This window comes from Mytilus californianus, unplaced genomic scaffold, assembly GCF_021869535.1.
Source record: "Mytilus californianus isolate M0D057914Y unplaced genomic scaffold, xbMytCali1.0.p SCAF_9, whole genome shotgun sequence".
In the NCBI taxonomy this organism is placed as follows: Eukaryota; Metazoa; Mollusca; class Bivalvia; order Mytilida; family Mytilidae; genus Mytilus; species Mytilus californianus.
The window spans coordinates 15,134,623-15,154,970 of record NW_026262745.1 but is presented as its reverse complement, the minus strand read 5'-3'; the positions used below and the strand labels follow the sequence as shown (position 1 = coordinate 15,154,970).

The window sequence follows — 20,348 nt, the reverse complement described above, 5'->3', positions numbered from 1 at the left end:
TTTATTCACACAAGAAAATTCATATTACATGAGGGCATCGCCCGAGGGAAATATGTCTTTTCTAGGGAGAACAAGTAGTTTTATTTCACTGCCTACACCTTTTTGTTTCCCCATAGAAATGAAATATTCATTCACATACAATTTTTTTAAATCCGCTTGCATTAATAACTTCCATGACATAAACAACAAAAATTTCAAAAAACTTGAACCACACACTTTATCGGAAAACTTTCATTGGATATATAGCAGTTTGACAAACACTTATTTTGATCATTGAGAAGCTTAATATTTCCTTAACAATAGAACTTAAATTATTAAAACGTTCAGCTGATTTTTACAGTGTTATCTCCCTGTAGTGTTATGTACCCCCTTAAAGACGATTTTGACAATTCTACTATCGCTGTGTGAAACGTGGATTAAATTTATGAGAAACGTCATATCATAAAATAATTTCTGATCAAAGCTTTTGCAAAAGCAATAAAATATAGAATAAGAATTGTCAACGAATATATGTCTATCTGAAGACCGTTATGGTCAGGAAGTCTAAATAAATAATTATTTGGCTATATTGAACATATTTGGTCTAACAATTCTTCATGTAAAACAGTGTGAATGCTTGCATAGTGTACTTGTCTATTCATTGAATCTACCTCGTATTTATAAGCATAAAACATAGCTTGATCAAAAATTAATTTTGTGAATACAGTATTATAGTTTACAGTACTATGTTTGTGCCAAAAAAAACTCTAACTGTAAATTTTCATTGTTATTTTCTATTGAAAATTGCAAAAATCTGCAATATATATTCAGGATACTACATGTATTTACAAATGTGTTCTACAAGTTTAGATAAACATACTAGTATTGCAATATATAGGAAGCTTTCCGATCAAAGATAAAAGCTGTTTTATTCCTGTGTTATAATTAAACTTAAGATTAACCTTGTCTTGAAACCGTGGTTTGTTCGTACAAAATCTAATAAAATCTATTGGAAGTCATCAACATTAATTAATTTGAAACTTCTAATAACCGAGCAAATATTTGAATTCTCACCTCTTGAATATAAACAAACTCTGTAGATTAAATCTACAAAACTCAATAAGTTCATATTCTGTAAGTATTTGTACAGCTGAATCATTTTTAAAGACTACATATGATATACATATAATGTATCAAATAAAACAAAATCATTCATATTTGTTTTCTTGTAAATTGTATTGTTATAAATTAGGTCGCTAGTTTTCTCGTTTGAATTGTTTCACATTTTTCATGTCGCAGCCTTTTCTAGCTGATTATACGGTATGGGTTTTTCTCATTGTTTAAGGTTGTACAATGACCTATAATTGCTTATATCCACGCCCAGACTTGCCGCTGGTATGGCACTTTTTTTAGGAGGCTGTTCTAGAAATATTAGGTCTGTAGCGTTCCTGATGGAGGTTATTTTATAAATATTTGGTCCGAAGCGATCCTGATGAGGTTATTTAAGGCATATTTAGTCTGGTGCGTTCCTAATGGAGGTTATATCAGGAACATGTGGTCTAGAGATTTCCTGATGGAAGTCATATCAGGGACATTTGGTCTGGAGCGTTCCTGATGGAAGTTACACCAGGAGCTCTTAGTATATGGAGCGTTCCTGATGGAGGTTATTTCGGGAACATTTAGTCTGGAGTGTTCCCGATGGAAGTTAGTTCAGGAACATTTGGTCTGGAGCATTCCTGATGGAGGTTTTGTCAGGAACATTTGGTCTGGAGCGTTCATGATGAAGGTTATTTCAGGAACATTTGGTCTGTAACGTTCCTGATAGAGGTGATTTCAGGAACATTTTGTCTGCAGCGTACCTGGTGGAGGTTATGTCAGGAACATTTAGTCTGGAGCCTTTCTGATGGAGATTATTTAAAGAACATTAAGTATATGGTGCATTCTTGATGGAGGTTATTTCAGAAATATTTGGTCTGGAGTGTCCTTGATTGAGGTTATATCAGGAATATATGGTCTGGGGCGTTCCTGATGGAGGTTATTCCAGAAATATTTGGTCTGGAGCGTTCCTGATGAAGACACAATCTTTCAATCAGTTTAATTGAGGTCTGGAGCTGGCATGTCAGTAACTGCTAGTAGTCCTTTGTTTATTATTATGTATCATTGTCATTTTGCTTAGTTTCTTTTGTTACCTATTCTGACATCGGACTCGGACTTCTTTTAAACTGAGTTTTACTGTGTGTATTGCTATGTGTTTCTTTGTTCTACATTGGCTAGAGGTATAGGGGGAGGGTTGAGATCTCACAAAACATGTTTAACCCCGCCGCATTTTTGCGCCTGTCCCAAGTCAGGAGCCTCTGGCCTTTGTTAGTCTTGTATGTTTTTTAATTTTAGTTCATTAATATGTTTTGGAGTTTAGTGTGACGTCCATTATCACTGAACTAGTACACAATTTTATTTAGGGGCCAGCTGAGGACCACCTCCGGGTGCGGGATTTTCTCGCTGCGTCGAAAACCCATTGGTGGCCTTCGGCTGTTGTCTGCTCTTTGGTCGGGTTGTTGTCTCTTTGACATATTCCCTATTTCCATTCTCAATTTTATATCAGGAACATTTGGTGTATGGAGCGTTCCTGATGGAGGTTACATAATGCACATTTAATTTGGTGCGTTCCTGATAGAGGTTATATGAGGAACATTTGGTCTGGAGTGTTCCTGATGGAAGTTATATTAGGAACATTTGGTCTGGAGCGTTCCTGATGGAGGTTATTTCGGGAACATTTGGTCTGGAACATTCCTGATTGAGGTTATTTAAGGCACATTTAGTATATGGTGCGTACTTGATGTAGGTTATTTCAGAAATATTTAGTCTGGAGTGTTCTTGATGGAGATTATTTCAGAAATATTTTGTCTGGAGCGTTCCTGATGCAGGGTGTTTCAGAAACATGGACCGTACGCGCTAAAATGTATACCAGATAAAACATTTATGCTCCTTAAAAAAATATTATATAAAAAAAAAACATATTTTTTTGGGAAAAAAGAAACTTTATCTTGCCCTGAACTTGAGGTATTTTTTTTTACGGAGAAGGTGGAATCGGAATACAAAGGGGAAGGGAAATTGTCAGAGTCTGTCTCAAATGTGGATGACGAAATCAATTCTCGACTCATGTTTTTTTTATTGCATGTATCTTGGTATCTCCCCCGTTTTGCACAATTGTGCTTCATTTAAATTGTCCGTTTAAGTGTCATTTGACTTTTTGAGACTTATCGCTGTCATTTATCTATTTCTCAATGGAATTTTTACTGCTGTCAACTTATTATAGAGGTCACAAAATAATAATAACCACACTAGGTAAGTAACCCAACTAAAGGTAAGAATGTCAACCTGTTACAGGTCATTATGTTAACATCATATCACCTTAGAATTAACTAAAAATACATTTAATTACAAAGCGAATGAAAATCACAACAAAAGGTATCCGAATCTTTTACAGTTATCTTCGTCAAATCATTCCGTACCACGTAATAACAAAATCTATTGTAAATCCCTGCGGTGCTAAGGTTGAAGGAATATCTTAATTGGAAAGCTATATGGTAATAATTTATTCTATTTGCCGTAGCCACAATACCATTCTCCTTTCACAAGTTACCGAGAATTTACTAACTTTCTACTATGGCAATCGAACACGAAGAGAAAAACTAGAAAACTGTAATTTTCTTGAAATTGTCTACGTGTTTTATGTCCACAATTAAGTACAAAAAAAAAAAACCATGCACGCCAATTTTATTTATTTGACCACTCATCATACAATTTTATACCAAATATCAACACACCTGTCCCAAGTTAGGAGCCTCTGGCTATTGTTAGTCTTGTATGTTTTTTAATTTTAGTTCATTTATATGTTTTGGAGTTTAGTGTGACGTCCATTTTCATTGAACTAGCACACATTTTTGTTTAGGGGCCAGCTGAAGCCCGCCTCCGGGTGCGGGATTTTCTAGCTGTGTTGAAGACTTAATGGTGGCCTTCGGCTGTTTTCTGCTCTTTTGGACGGGTTGTTGTCTCTTTGACACATTACCCATTTCCATTCTCAATTTTACAATATTCGATTTAGTCATGGAAACTAACATAACTCAATGAACTATTGCACAAAGACAGTGTAACATGCGAGGATATATGTCTAATTACCTATTTCTTCTTTCTTTGATTTAAAGCTCTACTAAGAAATTATAGGAATCGTTATTGAGCATGTACATTAAGTATGTCAAACTCCAGTAAAAACCAGATAGTGTGACGATTAGTTATGATAATATTAGCAGGTGCAACATATGAAAGCCAAAAAATTGTCAGATGTAAAAACATGCCATTGTATTTTGATGCATCATTTTTGACAACATAATAAATATATATATATATATATATATATATATACGTATATATATAAATGCAACGTAGACAGTCTAGATAAAATCTGATCCTCATTCCAGAGAGGCTGAAGGGTATAGAAACACACATACATATATTGTTTTGTGAACGGATAGAAATATTTAGATTTCAGTTCATTTTTTAGACTTATTTTATTTAAACGGATTATATTTAGTGTAGACACCAAATTATGGAATTTGAAAACAGAAGTCTCTCATTACAGGTTAGTAAAATTGATTGAAAAATGCAAAGCGATACGAAATATTCACATTTCTTTTTCTATCTATGGTCAATCCTAAAGTCTGCATTCAGCACAAAATGAAAAATGGAAAGTAAGATTAAGTCAAACTTGATCATACCACTTCTTTTTATTTTTTATATTGGTTATATCATTACGTTTGGTGCCACATTATACGTAGCAAAAATGTAATGACTTTTGAAATTTGCTTTAAGTTTGAACATGAAATCAAAAACATTTTAAAATGACTGACACCTCAGTTATTTACAAGATAAATCACATCTATCATCCAATTATCTGTATTCTTAATTTATACTATAATTTCATTCAGAAAAATGAAGAAACTGTAAACTCGAGTGATACTTCAGAAGAGAAGAAAGAGGAACGCGAACATTGGTCAGGACAACTCGATTTTTTCCTATCATCAGTTGGGTATGCAGTCGGTATTGGTAATATATGCAGGTTTCCATATCTGTGTTATAAAAACGGAGGAGGTACACGACTTTTAATATTTCTGAAACAATACTCAATTTGATTAAAATTCAAATCTATCGTAACTCGTTTACTCTTTTTATAGCAAAACCATAGATCTTTATTTTAATTAGATCTGGGACTATTATACTAACGTTAGTATAATAGTCCCAGATTAGATAGACCAATATACTGAGACACCAAATTCAAATTTTTATGAAAGATAATCGAAAGACGCTTTTATAGTCTAAGCTATTATAGGATAAAACATATTAGAATAAGAAGATGTGGTATGATTGTCAATGAGAAATCTCTCCACCAGATCCTAAATGACGTAGAAGTTAACAAATATAGGTCACCATACGGCCTTCAACAATGAACAAAATTAGTACATCATTCGGGCATGCTAACTGTTTCCCTATATGGATGTGTGTATGAATGGAAGTTGCAGGAGATAGGTGTCTCGTTATAAAGCTCTAAGTCAAATAATGCTTCAAACATAAAAATGCACAAGGGGGTAAACAAAATAGCTTCAGTTAATGTCAGAACTGAAAGTTACTGCTACAACTGAACAGTAACAAGTTGATATGTTAGGCTTGGATTTTTTTATTAGTTGTTATTGGCTTTGAACTAGCTGTCAGTAACTGCGAGTATTTTCAGATCTGTATTTAGTGTCTTTTTGTTGTGGGGATGTATAAGTACCCTGCCACGTCCACTCTATGTTTTTGTTAGATGTATGCCTCTTTGTATCTATCTGATAAAGCCCTTTTCAATTGATTGTTATAGTTTGTTCTTATGTTGTTCGGTTACACCACTGTCCCAGGAAAGGGGATGGTTGGCGCCTTCAAATTAGTTTTACCCCGCCACATTCTATATGTGCCTGTCCCAAGTCAGCAGCCTGTAATTGAGTGGTTGTCGTGTTTTGCTGTTTCTCATATTTCTTTTTTCGTTTATTGATTTGCATAGTTTGTTCTCATGTTGTGCTGTTACACCAAAGTCTCAGGTTAAGGGGAAGATTTGGCGCCAACAAACTAGTCTAACCCCGCCACATTCTGCATGTGCCTGTCCCAAGTCAGGAGCCTGTAATTCAGTGGTTGTCGTTTGTGGCTGTATATCAAATTTGTTTTTCGTTCATTATTTTGTACATAAATCAGGCCGTTAGTTTTCTCGTTTTAATTGTTTTACATTTGTCATTTCGGGGCCTTTATTGCTGACTATGACGTATGGGTTTTATTCATTGTTGAAGGCCGTATGGTGACCTATAGTTGTTAATTTCTGTGTCATTTTGTCTCTTGTGGAGAGTTGTCTCATTGGCAATCATACCACATCTTCTTATTTTTATAAAAATCATATCTGAAATTGTACCATATCACGCAATCAATACTTTGATGAACATCCATGGAAATGTCAATGTTCAACGAAAACAGTAACATTTAAAATTATCATATGAATTTTTAACATAACGTGAATAAATCGGAGATATAACATTTAAAAATTTTAAACATCTCACTGAACATTATTGATGTCTGTTGCTAGATACAGACCTAATATAAACAATATTCCTACCAGGATGTAACTCAACTTTGATTCATCAAGTTACAATCAAAAACAAAATCCTTGTCTCATGCAGAAATTGAGGAACAGATTTTCACTATCTTTTTTAATCAATGGCAAATTGCTGTGTAAGCAAAATTCCAATGTTATATTGCATTTTCACAGGGGCTTTTCTTATTCCATATCTTATATTTATGGTTATTGGAGCTGTGCCAATATATTACCTAGAGTACGGGATATCTCAATTTTCAAGCAGCAGCATTTTAACAGTTTGGAAGATTTGTCCACTTTTGAAAGGTATGTAAAAATAAGTAACAGGGGCAACAATTTTGCTGATTCTACGATAAACATATAAGATAAAGGTCACGATTTGAGACTACACAGTCAAATTTCCTTAAATAATATATATAGGAACTAGGTTATCGTTCTTACTGGACGGGTTGATTTCGCCGTTTTAGAATCTTAAGGACTATGGATAATTTCATTGTTTGTACCATAAAATAAAAACGTCAAGCCATTGGTTGAATTTCCATTGTTTAGGATGTTGTCAGCTAATCACGTTTTAGTGTACATTTTTGAAAATATTACCCACAATGCATTAGATTCACTTATCGAATGTTTTCCCATTTGAAACTACTTGCCATGTTTACATTTCAATGTCGATGGTTTTCCTTCGAAAACCACCAATGTAAGTTTATCTTTATGTGTTCTGTCTTTTCAGGAGTTGGTTATGGAGCTTTAATAGTTTCGGTAATATTTTGCGTTTACATCAACATATTTCTAACATGGATATTGTATTTTCTGTACCAATCAATGACCCCGATTCTGCCATGGAGCCATTGCAAGAATGAATGGAATACAAAATTCTGTCATAATAACTCTGTAGATAATGGATCAAATCTAATCTTACTACAAAACACGTCAGACGTCAATGGATCTAAGTATAATAGTCATTTATTCCCTCTTAATGAAGTAAAAATGACTGCGAGCGAAGAATTTTGGAAGTAAGTATTTCTTTTGAAGATTCATTCTCTCTCTCTCTCTCTCTCTCTCTCTCTCTCTCTCTCTCGTCTCTCTCTCTCTCTCTCTCTCTCTCTCTCTCTCTCTCTCTCTCTCTCTCTCTCTCTCTCTCTCTCTCTCTCTCTCTCTCTCTCTCTCTCTCTCTCTCTCTCTCTCTCTCTCTCTCTTAAATGACTGTGACTAATTCTGAAACAGTATTCTCCTTTCTCTGCTAATTTTTTTTCAAACATAAAACACCGTCTATGACGACGCCTATCATTGTAAATGAAGGTTATTTTGAAGGAATTAATTGATGTTAATTGATTGAAATTATAAGTAATAAATGTTATTTTTACAGACTTCATTGCTGTAAAAACTCGGCCTTCCACTATCAAATCGACCGACTCATTCAAACAAACTGTATATAGACCAAATGGTTTATGTGAAGTTTGTGAATTAAAGGCCAAGTTTACACAACAATAAACTCTGTAGAATAACATTTATTACTTATAATTTCAATAAAAAGCACTATACCAAACATTTCACAAACCCTTATAGATATTTCGCCAATGTAGGAACTATTCATGTCGTCATGAAACGGGTTTATGACGTTGCTGAAATCTACTATGAAAAACAGCAACCGATATTACAAAAATAAAAGCGAAGGACGGCATGATTTCTAAGCAGCAGTTTAAGGTTCATGTGGACCCTTTGGCTAAAATGGCTGCATTTTCACCTCAAAATTTACTCTGAGTACAGAAAAACCTGCGCATTTGGAAAAGTTTTAAGGCATAGCATGCCCTAGATAAATAAACTTCTAATGCATTGTATGTTTTAGAAAATTTAAAACTTAACTGGATTTAGCAGTGCACTTTTTTTCGTCCCTGCAGAAGATGATAAAATTAACAAACAGTTGAGTTTCACTTGATACGGTCCACTCAGGTACACAGTTTAAATTACCAGTTATTGTCAGGTATCTATTGTCCATCTATTGTCCATGTCAATCAAAACAGTTCACTTCAATTATTACCTGTGGGGAAGTTCTCAAACCTCTTTCCCAACTTAGTTTATTTTGGCACCTTCTGGAGGAATGAAAAAAAGTGCACTGCAAAATCCGGTTAAGTTTTTGATTTTCTAAAACATAAAATATATTTGAATTTTATTTATCTAGGGCATGCTATGCCTTAAAACTTTTCCAGATGCACAGGTTTGTCTGTACTCGGAGTAAATTTTGAGGTGAAAATGCAGCCATTTTAGACGAAGGGTCCACATGAACCTTAAATTCTTTGAGCCTGATGTCAGTTATTACGAGTATTTCAGTTTTTTTTTTTTAATGTTTTCATTTCTTTATATCAGTTGCTGTGTCGTCGATGTATACATCACAAATCCTTCCATTCATATTGATCTATATATAACTTGTTTGTTGCCATAAGGCTCACCGATCAATAAAATAAAATTGATTGATTGATTGGTGTTTTTTCGAGGAGGTCTCTTTTTATTGGTGAAGGAAGCCGTAGTCCCCGGAGAGAACCACCGACTTTCTGTAGGAAAACTGACAATCGTAGTCAATTAAGATTGGAGTCGAATGCACCTGCCACGTGCGGGATTCGAACTCACAAACTCGGTGTCGACAGGCTAGTGAGACAATAAAATAAGACTAAACATACAACTTTGGAATTATAAATCTAAATAGTGAGATTTTGTTCATTCAACCCCTTGTTATTATCTTACTGAAATGAGATATTTATTTGCGTACTTATGTACTTACCTTCGCAATATTCACGGGAAAATCTCGGGATATTAATAAAGTTTCCATTGTTCCAATGAACTCCTTCGGTGCATCATCGTTATTTAGAAAGTATAAAATGATCTTCTATGTAATTAACAGATTTTTTTTAAAGCCGACATTTACATGTGTGAATTGTCAATTATTATAAATCAAACACCCTTTAATTCCGTATCAGTAATAGAAGTTATTATGTTTGTTTAATGAATAAATCACATATTGACTTTTTAAAGAAACGAGAAAAATCAACAGTATCATTTCAATTTTACATGTATGTCAGTGTTCAACAACAAAGTTTTTGTTTTATCCATATTTGAGTTCTAATGTAGTATAAAATTTAAACAAAATATACATTTCTAGTCAGAGAATATGCAATGGAGAAAAATGTATTGCGCGGGTTATTTATCGATCAGTTGGTTAACCTTTATTATGTTGAGTTAATTAATCAATTATGTGTGCTTACTGTCTACTATACGTATATTTGTGTCCATACTGCAATAAGACAATGCGTGAATAAAGGCCATTTTATTTGGTCGATATGGACGGTGTCTACATCGGGATTTACTTTCATTGAACTATGAAGATAAAGTCTAAATTACTGCGAAATTTCAAATCGCTTGTTATATCGACTAACTTGACAACGTCAAAAACAACAATCCGTCAGAAATTTCAAGGTTCCAAATTCACAGATCATTTTCGGGAAATCACAAAGTACCAGTTGCAAATACATGTACACGTTAACATTTAAGTAAAAAATATCAGCAGTACTACCCTTTCAACAGTGAATTCGTTAAAAAAAAATTATTAAGAACTAGTAATTTGGTTCTCGTTATATAAGGAATTGCTATAATTCATTTAAATACATATTCTAAGATGAGGGATAGCGACCGAAGTAAATTTCTCGACATTATACCAAAGTTTTTTTTTATTTATCTGCACAAGCACAATTAAAAAAACAAAAACTTTTTACTTTTAAATTGGCAATCACTTTTAGAAAAAAGTACTTAAACCTACATACTAGTTTTTCAAAAAGAATTATTGATTGATTTATATTTGGTGTTTAATGCCACTTTCAGCACTAGTGGCTATTTCGTAGCGGCCAGTTTGTATTGGTGGTTGAAGACGTACTGCCCGGGAGAGCCACCGATTTTCGGCAGGAAAATTGGCAATCCTAGTCAATTAAGATTGTAGTCAAATACACCTTCCACGTGCGGGGCTCGAACTCACAACCTCAGTGTTGACAGGCTAGTGATACAGTAGATGAACTACTTTAGACCACTCGGCCACCGAAGTCTCTTTTAAAAAAAGAAAATAACTTTCGATCAAAATTTGATACTGATGCAAATGTTGTATCGTCATAATACATAAAACATTTGCCACCGGAAAAGTGCAAAGTTATTAACTGTACTACTAGTTGTTTCAGAGTGGAACATCAAAGTCAGTTCCTCACAAACTAAACCTAATACCAAGTTAATGTTACCTTTTGTTGTTTATAAGTTGATGAAATCCATACCGCGCTCCAATTTGACAATCTTCATGATCGCCTTTTCAAGTCTGCTGTTTACATGCACTAGTAATTGTTGTCGTGCCTTTTTATGAAAGAACACGATTAATAAAGATTCTGCTAAAAGTGCATCAAGAAGAATCAAAACAAAATAGCAGTAAAAATAATTGGAACATTAAAACAGTGTACGACAGACATATTTTGTTTTCCATGGCAAACAATGTGAAAAAAGAACGCCAAGAAAAATATAGAAATGCTAACTATGTTGGTGTTGTTTCTAGCATTCACTGTGGAAATGGTAACTTAATCAAACACATAGTCAATGCAAGACCCAATACTATCCATACTTCTACTTATTATACTGACTGTCAATTCTTCACCAATAATAAATCTGATTAAAATTAGCAAAGTGAAAGATTATATTTTAATCAGATTAACTTTTAACCAAACCAATATGAATATAATCTCTAAATATCCTTTTTTGAACCATAACATGACACGGAAGAAAAAAATCTTTAATTCTTAAAGACTAACATCTATGTCTTTCGGTCTCTGGTGAATATGTGTCTCATTGGCATGCATACCACATGTACTTTTATTATATCATACGATATTTCATTCTAGGTAGACGAAGGTTACACTATTTTTACTTCATATTGTATTGTAATTATTCCTTTCATACATCACTTTGAGGATTCAGACAACAATTTTTGCTGAGATCCGCCTACTCGCGTGAACATACTGTTGATTGACGGTTTTATCAAGCAATTGAACGCTTTTTCCAAATTAAGTTATTTTTATTTTTAATAATTTCGGGATTTTCAGAATGTATAATAATTCTTTATGTTTAAAAGTAAAATACTAAATACGATTACAAAGCTGAAAATTCAGTATCGATTAATTTTTCAATACGTATTTAAAAAAAAATATAACTGGGATCTTTCGTAAAATAAGTCAACGTTACGTTAGAACTTATATTTGATGAGAACTGAGAGCCAGAAATAAATAAATGATATTTGCAGATACAATGTACTGCAAATAACAGTAGGCATAGAGGATATAGGAGGAATAAGACTGGAACTTCTTGTATGTCTGGTTATAGCTTGGCTTATCATCTTTCTTTGTTTATGTAAAGGAATAAAGTCATCGGGAAAGGTATTTTGTAACTGTCTGTCCGCCTGGAGGTAATGGATTATATTGATGTTGACATACCAAAATTCTAAAGTTTTTATGCTTTTTCAAATGAAATAGATAATCGAAATTAAGCATATTTTTTAAATTTGGAATGAATCCGTAACCTCCAAATGGACTCGCAGATTGTGCACTAAGTTTGGATATATACAAATGGTGATATGAGGGCAATCGTCAACGACACAGCGACCCAAACATTTCGGCATACTGAAAATGAATATCTTTGGGTTCATTATACGGCCTGTAATGATTGTTAGAGCCACAATTATACGTCATCCTGTAAAGACCAAATGACAAATATGTCACGGTTGTAGGGGACACACACGACGGATTTTGTGTTAAATGAAACAACCGACTAATCACGTGATATGGAACCCGTACACTGAACAAAACAAAACATTTCACAATTTTAAACAGGACATTTCACAATATTGACCTCGAAAACAAATTGGGTGCATGTATATTTATAATGTGGGGATCTGGTGATCTAGTAATTCAAACAAAAAAAAACAAAAAAACAAAAAAACACCCACATTTTAGAATTATCATAGTTGCATAAATCTATTTCTATATTGGTGTCGAAAACAAATTAAATATATCTATAAGATATAGCTATCTGGTTATTCGCATTTTACATTATAAATTTGAGAAAGCGACATTTCACAATTAGCATAGTTGCATAAATCAGTTTTTTTAAATTGACGTCGAAAACAAATAGAATACAAGCATATTTTTAATGTGATTGTGGCTAACTGGTTATTCGCATATAACATAACGACAGTTCACAATTATCATAGTTCCGTAAATCAATGTTTAAATTGACGTCGAAAACAAACAAGGTGCACGCATATTTATAATGTATTGCTACCTGCCGGTCTGCTTATACGCATATGATTAGTCAAAATAAAAATAATTACGTATAATGTTTTTGAATAATTTTACAAAAAGTCTTTAAATATATGCCTACCGTCAAAGACTAGGCAGTTTTTCTGGTCAAGTCAAACAATGCATTCGATTAAAGTAATATACATCGGAAGCGTTTATTTCTTGAACGTATGTGAATAATTCGAGTACAAACCTTTTACATTAATAAAAATAGTACTGTAAAAAATAATTTAAAAAAAAGAACATTTTGATGTTTATTTTACATAGATAGTGTATGTGACTGTTACTTTCCCGTACATAGTGTTGGTAATCTTTCTAGTAAGAGCAGTTACATTACCAGGAGCTGCAGAAGGTATACAGTTCTTTCTAATTCCAAAATGGCACAAAATGCTTTCTACAAAGGTAAGTTTCATTACACTTGTGAAGATAAGAATACTTGATAGTCCGACGTATTTAATTAGGCGAGAAATATTTTATGGAAACTTTTTAACATGGTAATGATGGTTTAATACACGTTGAAAAGAGAACAATTTGCACTTATCTGTCTGTGAAAAAAATATGCTATTACAATGACTGTAAAAGGAAGTTTCCAATGGAAAATTACCCTCTTTAGACTTTGTTTCGAGAGTTGGGCCAATATGTATTTAAGATGTATTCTAAGAGCTTAATGCACTCGTGACCAATAAGTACATTTTGATTGCATTAGTGAATGAATAAGAAAATGTGGAAATGGATAGCGAATCGATTGATTGATTGATTGGTTGTTGTTTGCATTAGTGGCAATATATCATGCATTTTCAGGATAGATAAGAATCCAATAATTTTCTTACATTTTTATTTTCTATGCCGAAACATCAACAATCATGAACCTTGTGTTTTTATTGATAAATGTTCGCTGGATATTGTATTTCGTGTGCACTGTATATATATATATATAAACAAATATAACAAACATGCCGTCTGTGTTCTTATTATTTCGAAAATAGAAAATCCCAAATGACAACAAAAAACTAACCGTTGCCATATAATTCTAATTTGAAGAGCAACAGTTAAAGCTAGTTTTCCTGATTTATTTCAAACTCGTTGAAGTTCATATTCCCTAATTGTTATTATTTCACAGTATTGTGAGTTTGTAGATTTCTCCTTTTGAAATTTTGAAAGATACGAGGGTTGAATTAAAGGTAAATCTGATTTTCGTTTCTTGCTACAATGTATATGCATAATGTAGTTTTGATTGTTTCAAACAGGTTTGGGGTGCGGCAGCAACGCAGATATTTTTTTCGTCTGGAGCCGGATGGGGAGCACTGCTGACATTTGCAAGCTTTAACAAATTTCACCATAAACTTCAAAGGTATGTTGTGTAATAAAGATTTAGTATGATTAAATATTTCCGTCAAAAGACAAAAATAAAACTTACCCTGCTAGGTAGGAATGCTGCAAAGTTAAATGGTACTATTTCTGAGCGAATTTTGTATCCGGCAAACATATTTACCATCGAAATCAGTAATTCAAAACAGTAAAAATCGAACTTGACTTGCATTTACATGTTCAAACGCTAAAATACATACTCTAAAACAAATACAACGTTTCATACGGGTTTTCGTTTTCATTTTTTGAGACAATTCAAAAGATATTAGTAATACACTAGAACGGTAATTGCAGCAAAAGTTAAAATCGTACCAGACCTTCATTTGCAAATTAAGTAATCGTCCGGAAATTTTTTTATATTTCGAATTTTGGAAATTATCTTGACGAAAAATGGCAACAACAGGGCCATTGTCACTTGACCTGCATTAATGGAAGAAATACTGTTACAAAGATACACAGTCTTACTCTAAAACAGACTTATGATATCATCCGGAAATCATTTAATTCAGACAGTGAGATTAACAGTCATACAAAAAGGCTTTTATAATTCTGTTCCTCGATGTCGTTTCAGGGATGCTATCATGGTGCCCATAATAAACAGTGGAACGAGTATTTTTGCCGGATTTGTAACATTTTCAATACTTGGATTTATGGCACACGAAAAAGGAATGTCAGTAGATGACGTAGTAACACAAGGTATTTACAAACTTGTTGGTGTTCAAGAAGAAATATGAAACACGTGAATGATGGCTTCTGTTTACCTTTCAAGATAAATATTTACAGTGTATACTTTAAACTGGAAAGAGCTAAAACCACGGGATGATTTTTGCGTTCCAGTAAAAAAACTGGGTAGTAATGACAAAGAAGTTGTAACCTGTAATGCCAATTTTGTAGGATTAAGTGCTTTTTCTCGCTTAGTTTTTATTGAACTTTTTTAATTACACCTTTTGTATTCCTGTTAGGGGTTAATAGAATAGACTGATAGAATGAAAACAAATGAATGTGTATACCCTAGTAGCGTACCTGATGATGGTTATCTAAAAACAATTTTTGTGCGAATGAAAATCATATTTTTACCCCTCACTTGTAAAGACTTTTTTTATTTTTAGGTCCAGGTCTTGCATTTGTAGCATATCCAGAGGCAGTGTCAAAGTTACCAATATCGCCATTGTGGGCAGTTTTATTTTTCATGATGCTGATGACAATAACCATTGACACTCAGGTTAGTAGAATGTATCTATAAGTAAGTCAACATATATCTTATAAGTAGGTCAACAGAGAGATAGAATGTTAATTCAAAAAATGGTTGAAGGTAAGCTGATTAAAAATATTTTCATATTTGACACAATTTTTATATTCGTAACTGGGAAAGCTATTGTAATCCACCATTTTTTTTCATTTAAGGAAATGCCTGTGCCAAGTCAGGAATATTTCCTTTCGTTTGATGTGTTTGAGTTTTTGATTTTGCCATTTGATAAGGGACTTTCCGTTTTGAATTTTCCTTGGAGTTCGGTATTTTTATTATTTTACTTTTTTGTATGGTTTTTGCTTGCAAGTTTTTATTGTATACACAAATGAATGAGCAATCCTAGACCAGATTTTGTATATCTGATTTTCTATCAAGATAAAAAGAACAATCGAGCTAAAAATGGTCAAAATCAACCGTTTTCTCCTTTCTGCCAGATGTGAAAACTCTTATAGGGGATTTTCAATCTCTCGTAAATAAATCTTGACAACATTTACAATACAATGTGTATTTAAATGTCGGCAATAAGGTTTATCGACAGGTTGTAGGTATTCCTATGAACACCAATTGCGCCCCTTTAATATTAGACTTTTTCTTGTATTATAATGAGACCAGGTTATGGCTAAATACATTCAATATCCGTCTAAACTACGTTTAATTGACAAATGTAACAACACTTACCGTTACCTTGATGATATTTTTACGTTAGATAGTCAATACTGCTTAAATTTTCTGACTTTAGAAAGTCTTATATAATTTTCCCCATTTTCGTTGTAAAGCTTGAGCGGGGGCATTGGTGTCCTCAGACACATTCTTCCTTAATAGTTTTCCTTTTTTGACGGTGATGTTTCTATCAAAGTTTGGATGTACATGGGATATCACCTCTTTTTTTTAAATATTTACTAGAATAGCGGAAAACAATAAAACAAAATTTTATGCATAGTTAAGATAGCAACACGCAATACCGATATGTCAGCTTGGCAAATAAGAACTCCTATGAAACTTATTATTGTGAAATCAGATTGAACTGGCTAAGAGTATCTTGCTCAACAAGTAGCGCTTGTCGTTTTGGCAGGTTTGATATATTCGATAATACAATTGATTAATAAGAAGAGAGACATGTCAGAAACACGTCTTTAGTCATCTTAGAACCTGAAATGTGAAATTGATGGTACTGATCTACTCTTAGTGTACATGTACACGAGGCTAAATAATTTGTGAAAGCTATTTTTACTTCACTTGATTCTGGAAAAATGGTAAGATTATTCTAAATCATAAATATTTCGTCTTTAACACGGCAGTCTGCTTACAACCTCTTTATCCAAAATAAAAATGCAAGAAATAAATAGTAGAAATGTGAATATTTTCCTATACAAATAAATATAGTTTTGTATCATTCTAGTTTGGTACATTTGAAACCATTACCAGTGCAATTATTGATGAATATCCACATATTTTGAGAAAGAAGAAGTATCTGGTGACAGTTTGTTTCTGTTGTATTGGATTCATTTTAGATTTACCATTCATAATGGAGGTAAATGTAACACACAAGACCTCAAACACACACATATCTGATATGAAAACCAGGCCTCGAGCATACTTTAAAAGCCAAATATACAGTTGATATATAGTAATAAACGATTAAAATATTGGCATTTTCTGAAGGTTCAAAGCTACAATGTATCAGGCATTTTATTAGCATTATAATATTCAATGTGAATTTCACAAACACACATTAATCATTGGCTTCATTAGTTTAATACAAATATTGAGAACAGGAAACGATATGCCTGTGTTTGACCTTAAACTTAATTCGACTTTTTAGGGAGGAATATATGTTTTACAAATCGTTGACTGGTACTGTGGACTATTTACACCAATGATAGTGGCAACTTTAGAGTGTTTAGTAGTTGGATGGATATATGGTATGATATGATATAATTAGATTACTCTTATTTCTATGCTATCATGCATTTTAATTTAATACAGTAAAATAAGAAGTATCAAAATTCCTTTTAGAAGGGTGAACAAATTCTGACATGATTTAAAAAAATATGATTACAATAAACGAAAAACACAATAATATTGGAACAGAACGTTTGAAAAAAGCTTCATCAAACTGATTATTAGAAACGATTCTATTGATAATCTCCAGGAAACCATGTTATACAGGTGCACGTAAAATGTGAAGAAAAACTGTTCGATAGAAAGTCGAAGTGGAGATTTTAAGTCTTATACATGAGATAGTATATTGTTCCTTGAGATTTTCAGACTTTCTTTCTCAAAAAATCATCGAAGGTTTTATACGTGGGTGCATCATTCAGTTTTAATTTAGGCACAGACAGATTTTACAAAGATGTTCAGATGATGATAGGATATCAACCGTGTTGGTGGTGGAAATTTTGTTGGAAATATGTGACACCTTGTTTTTTGGTGGTGAGTGCCATAATTGTTACCCCTGATGTTACTGAAGTATGAAAATGTATCAAACCCTTTAAACTAACCATAATTATGTACAGATAAAGAATTTAAAATATAACAAATTGTAATTTAAGTGATGTCACTGTGACGTCATAAAAATGACAAAATTGACAATAGTAACCACTTAATTTTTGGTAAATTAATTATGAATTACACCCTTAATCTTAACATTATTTATTCATATCAGTATATTTGTAGCAAAATATTTCTTTTGGGCAAGGCTTGCTCATATATGTAAATAGTATCTCCAGTGCTCTTTGGCGATATTCGGTTTTTCGAAAGAAGTTTTACTTAGAATTGAGACCGAATTCAGAATTATAAACACTGATATTGGATAGACCAATGTAAGGGTTAAGCCAATATAACTCAGAGTGGAAAATGAAACTGACTGATTGCAAACATTGTGAGAGGTAAACATTTAATTCCTACGACTAGACCCAGGAACAAGTAAAATTAAAAAAGAAAAGAAATATAAACATGAAGATAGTACTAAAAAAATACCAGTGCCTTTTTTCTAGATATGGACATGTACATCTCTGTCGTTGAGAACAGTCGACTTTGAACAACACTTACATCGTTAGTAAATGCTATTATGATATATTTGGAAAATTTGTATGCTAAATCCCTCAATAAAGCGAATATATAATTCATAGTTCAAAATGAATAATAGTTACTGTATTTCAGATATTATCGACTTTTTCTTAAAGAGATATACCCATGTAGAGTGTAAAATGAATTAACTCTGAAGTTTATATTCAGTGCGAAAATATTACGTGATACAGTGTTTGATCATTTTACATTTCAGATGATGCTTATGTTTAACATGCTGCAATTGAAACCAGTTTCTTTTGACAAATACCAGTATCCATTATGGGCTATTGGATTCGGCTGGATCATTGGTATGATGTCTGTTGTGCCAATTCCCTTATACATAATTAAAACACTGTGGTGCGCTAATGGTACAATTTTGCAGGTAATACCAAAATAAAATGTACAAAATTAAAAACAACAGTTAGTAAAAGAACACGCGTATTTCGATGATATTTTATAGGGAATTTTTTGTTTAAATTGACTCATCTCAAAAAATTATTTGCAATTAATGATTTTACGAGCTGTTGGTTAATTTTTTACATATATCCACTGAAACAACTCTGAATATTTTACCAAATGTTCATCTGAGAAGTAAAGAAATAGGTAATCATCACATGGAGGCCATGTTTATTACATTTTGTGGCATGTTTACATGTAATACTAATGTAAAGTTTCTGAAGATTATCATCCCCACCCTAGTAAGTTGTCCTTGATTTCGCCTATGAGTTGAAGTTAAATCTGCCTGCTTGAAAATGAAATTTGTCAGTGTTCCCAGGAGATCGATTTTCAGGGTATTAAAAAATCATAAGATGGTCTAAATAATTATATGTTTAAGGTAATTACAGCGTATGTTAATGATTCATTGTATAGCAAAGTTCTGATCGTCTATGGTTCCTTTCCCCAAAAGCTGGTATGCTTGGTCTGTGATTTTCGGGTTGATAAAAAGTCCGCTCTTGCAAGTGCGAGGCATTATATAATCCATAAACCATGATCATAGCACGAAAATGTCTATATCTTTTACATATCTCAGTAAAATTATCTTTTGATGTATCAGCAGATCTTCATATTGTGTGCAAACAGTTTATCAAGTGTAGTGGATATTTTTTTCGACGTTTATGAACAGTTAGGGTGACATCTCTGCACAATTTTTTTCATTGGTTTGCAAGAAGCCTGTGACCATTATCTATTTGTTATATTACTGAAAAAAAACCTGAGGTATTTATATTAAATTTAAATTGGTGTTCAAACTAGTTGTGACATCTCACTTTAGTTAGCATGTACTAATTATGGATAGTATAATCCTTGTCTTTATTTTCGGGTGCAAAAAGTTCGAATTGATATTTATGTAAATATGTATGAGTATGTAATTTTTATTTTTTCCGATTCGTGATATGATGTTCAGTTAAAAGTCTGACATGTGACGTACTATGCCAAGGTGAATATCATTGTATTGTGCTCAATATGCATTTATTGTTATAAACCACCAATACCTTTTATATTGCAGAAATTGACAAATTCACTGAAACCGGAGACGGACTGGGGGCCCATTTTAGAGAAATCAAGAGAGACAACAACGATTTAGCTTAAAAAACGAAAGACAAGCCAATAAAGGAAACACAACATCAAATGTATTTTCATT

At 32.8% G+C, this 20,348-nt stretch overlaps 1 protein-coding gene across 1 annotated transcript; it reads left to right on the top strand.

The window, feature by feature from the left end:
- Positions 1–4,437: 4,437 nt before the first annotated feature.
- On the top strand, positions 4,438–20,322 carry LOC127714867 (sodium- and chloride-dependent glycine transporter 2-like). The gene is made up of 14 exons (XM_052220900.1): positions 4,438–4,618; positions 4,965–5,127; positions 6,824–6,955; positions 7,380–7,662; positions 11,970–12,102; positions 13,291–13,425; positions 14,271–14,374; positions 14,963–15,087; positions 15,501–15,613; positions 17,040–17,171; positions 17,463–17,562; positions 17,973–18,073; positions 18,924–19,091; positions 20,214–20,322. Exons 1-14 carry the CDS (start codon positions 4,586–4,588, stop codon positions 20,289–20,291), a joined length of 1,800 nt encoding a protein of 599 aa, XP_052076860.1. The 5' UTR covers positions 4,438–4,585; the 3' UTR covers positions 20,292–20,322.
- Positions 20,323–20,348: the final 26 nt, after the last annotated feature.

What these genes read in the sequence shown, in the direction of transcription:
- LOC127714867 (XM_052220900.1), top strand. Translation starts at nt 4,586, where the DNA reads ATGGAATTTGAAAACAGAAGTCTCTCATTACAG. An exon ending in GTGTTATAAAAACGGAGGAG is followed by an intron (nt 5,128 to 6,823) that starts GTACACGACTTT and finishes GCATTTTCACAG; the next exon opens with GGGCTTTTCTTATTCCATAT. An exon ending in TTTCACCATAAACTTCAAAG is followed by an intron (nt 14,375 to 14,962) that starts GTATGTTGTGTA and finishes ATGTCGTTTCAG; the next exon opens with GGATGCTATCATGGTGCCCA.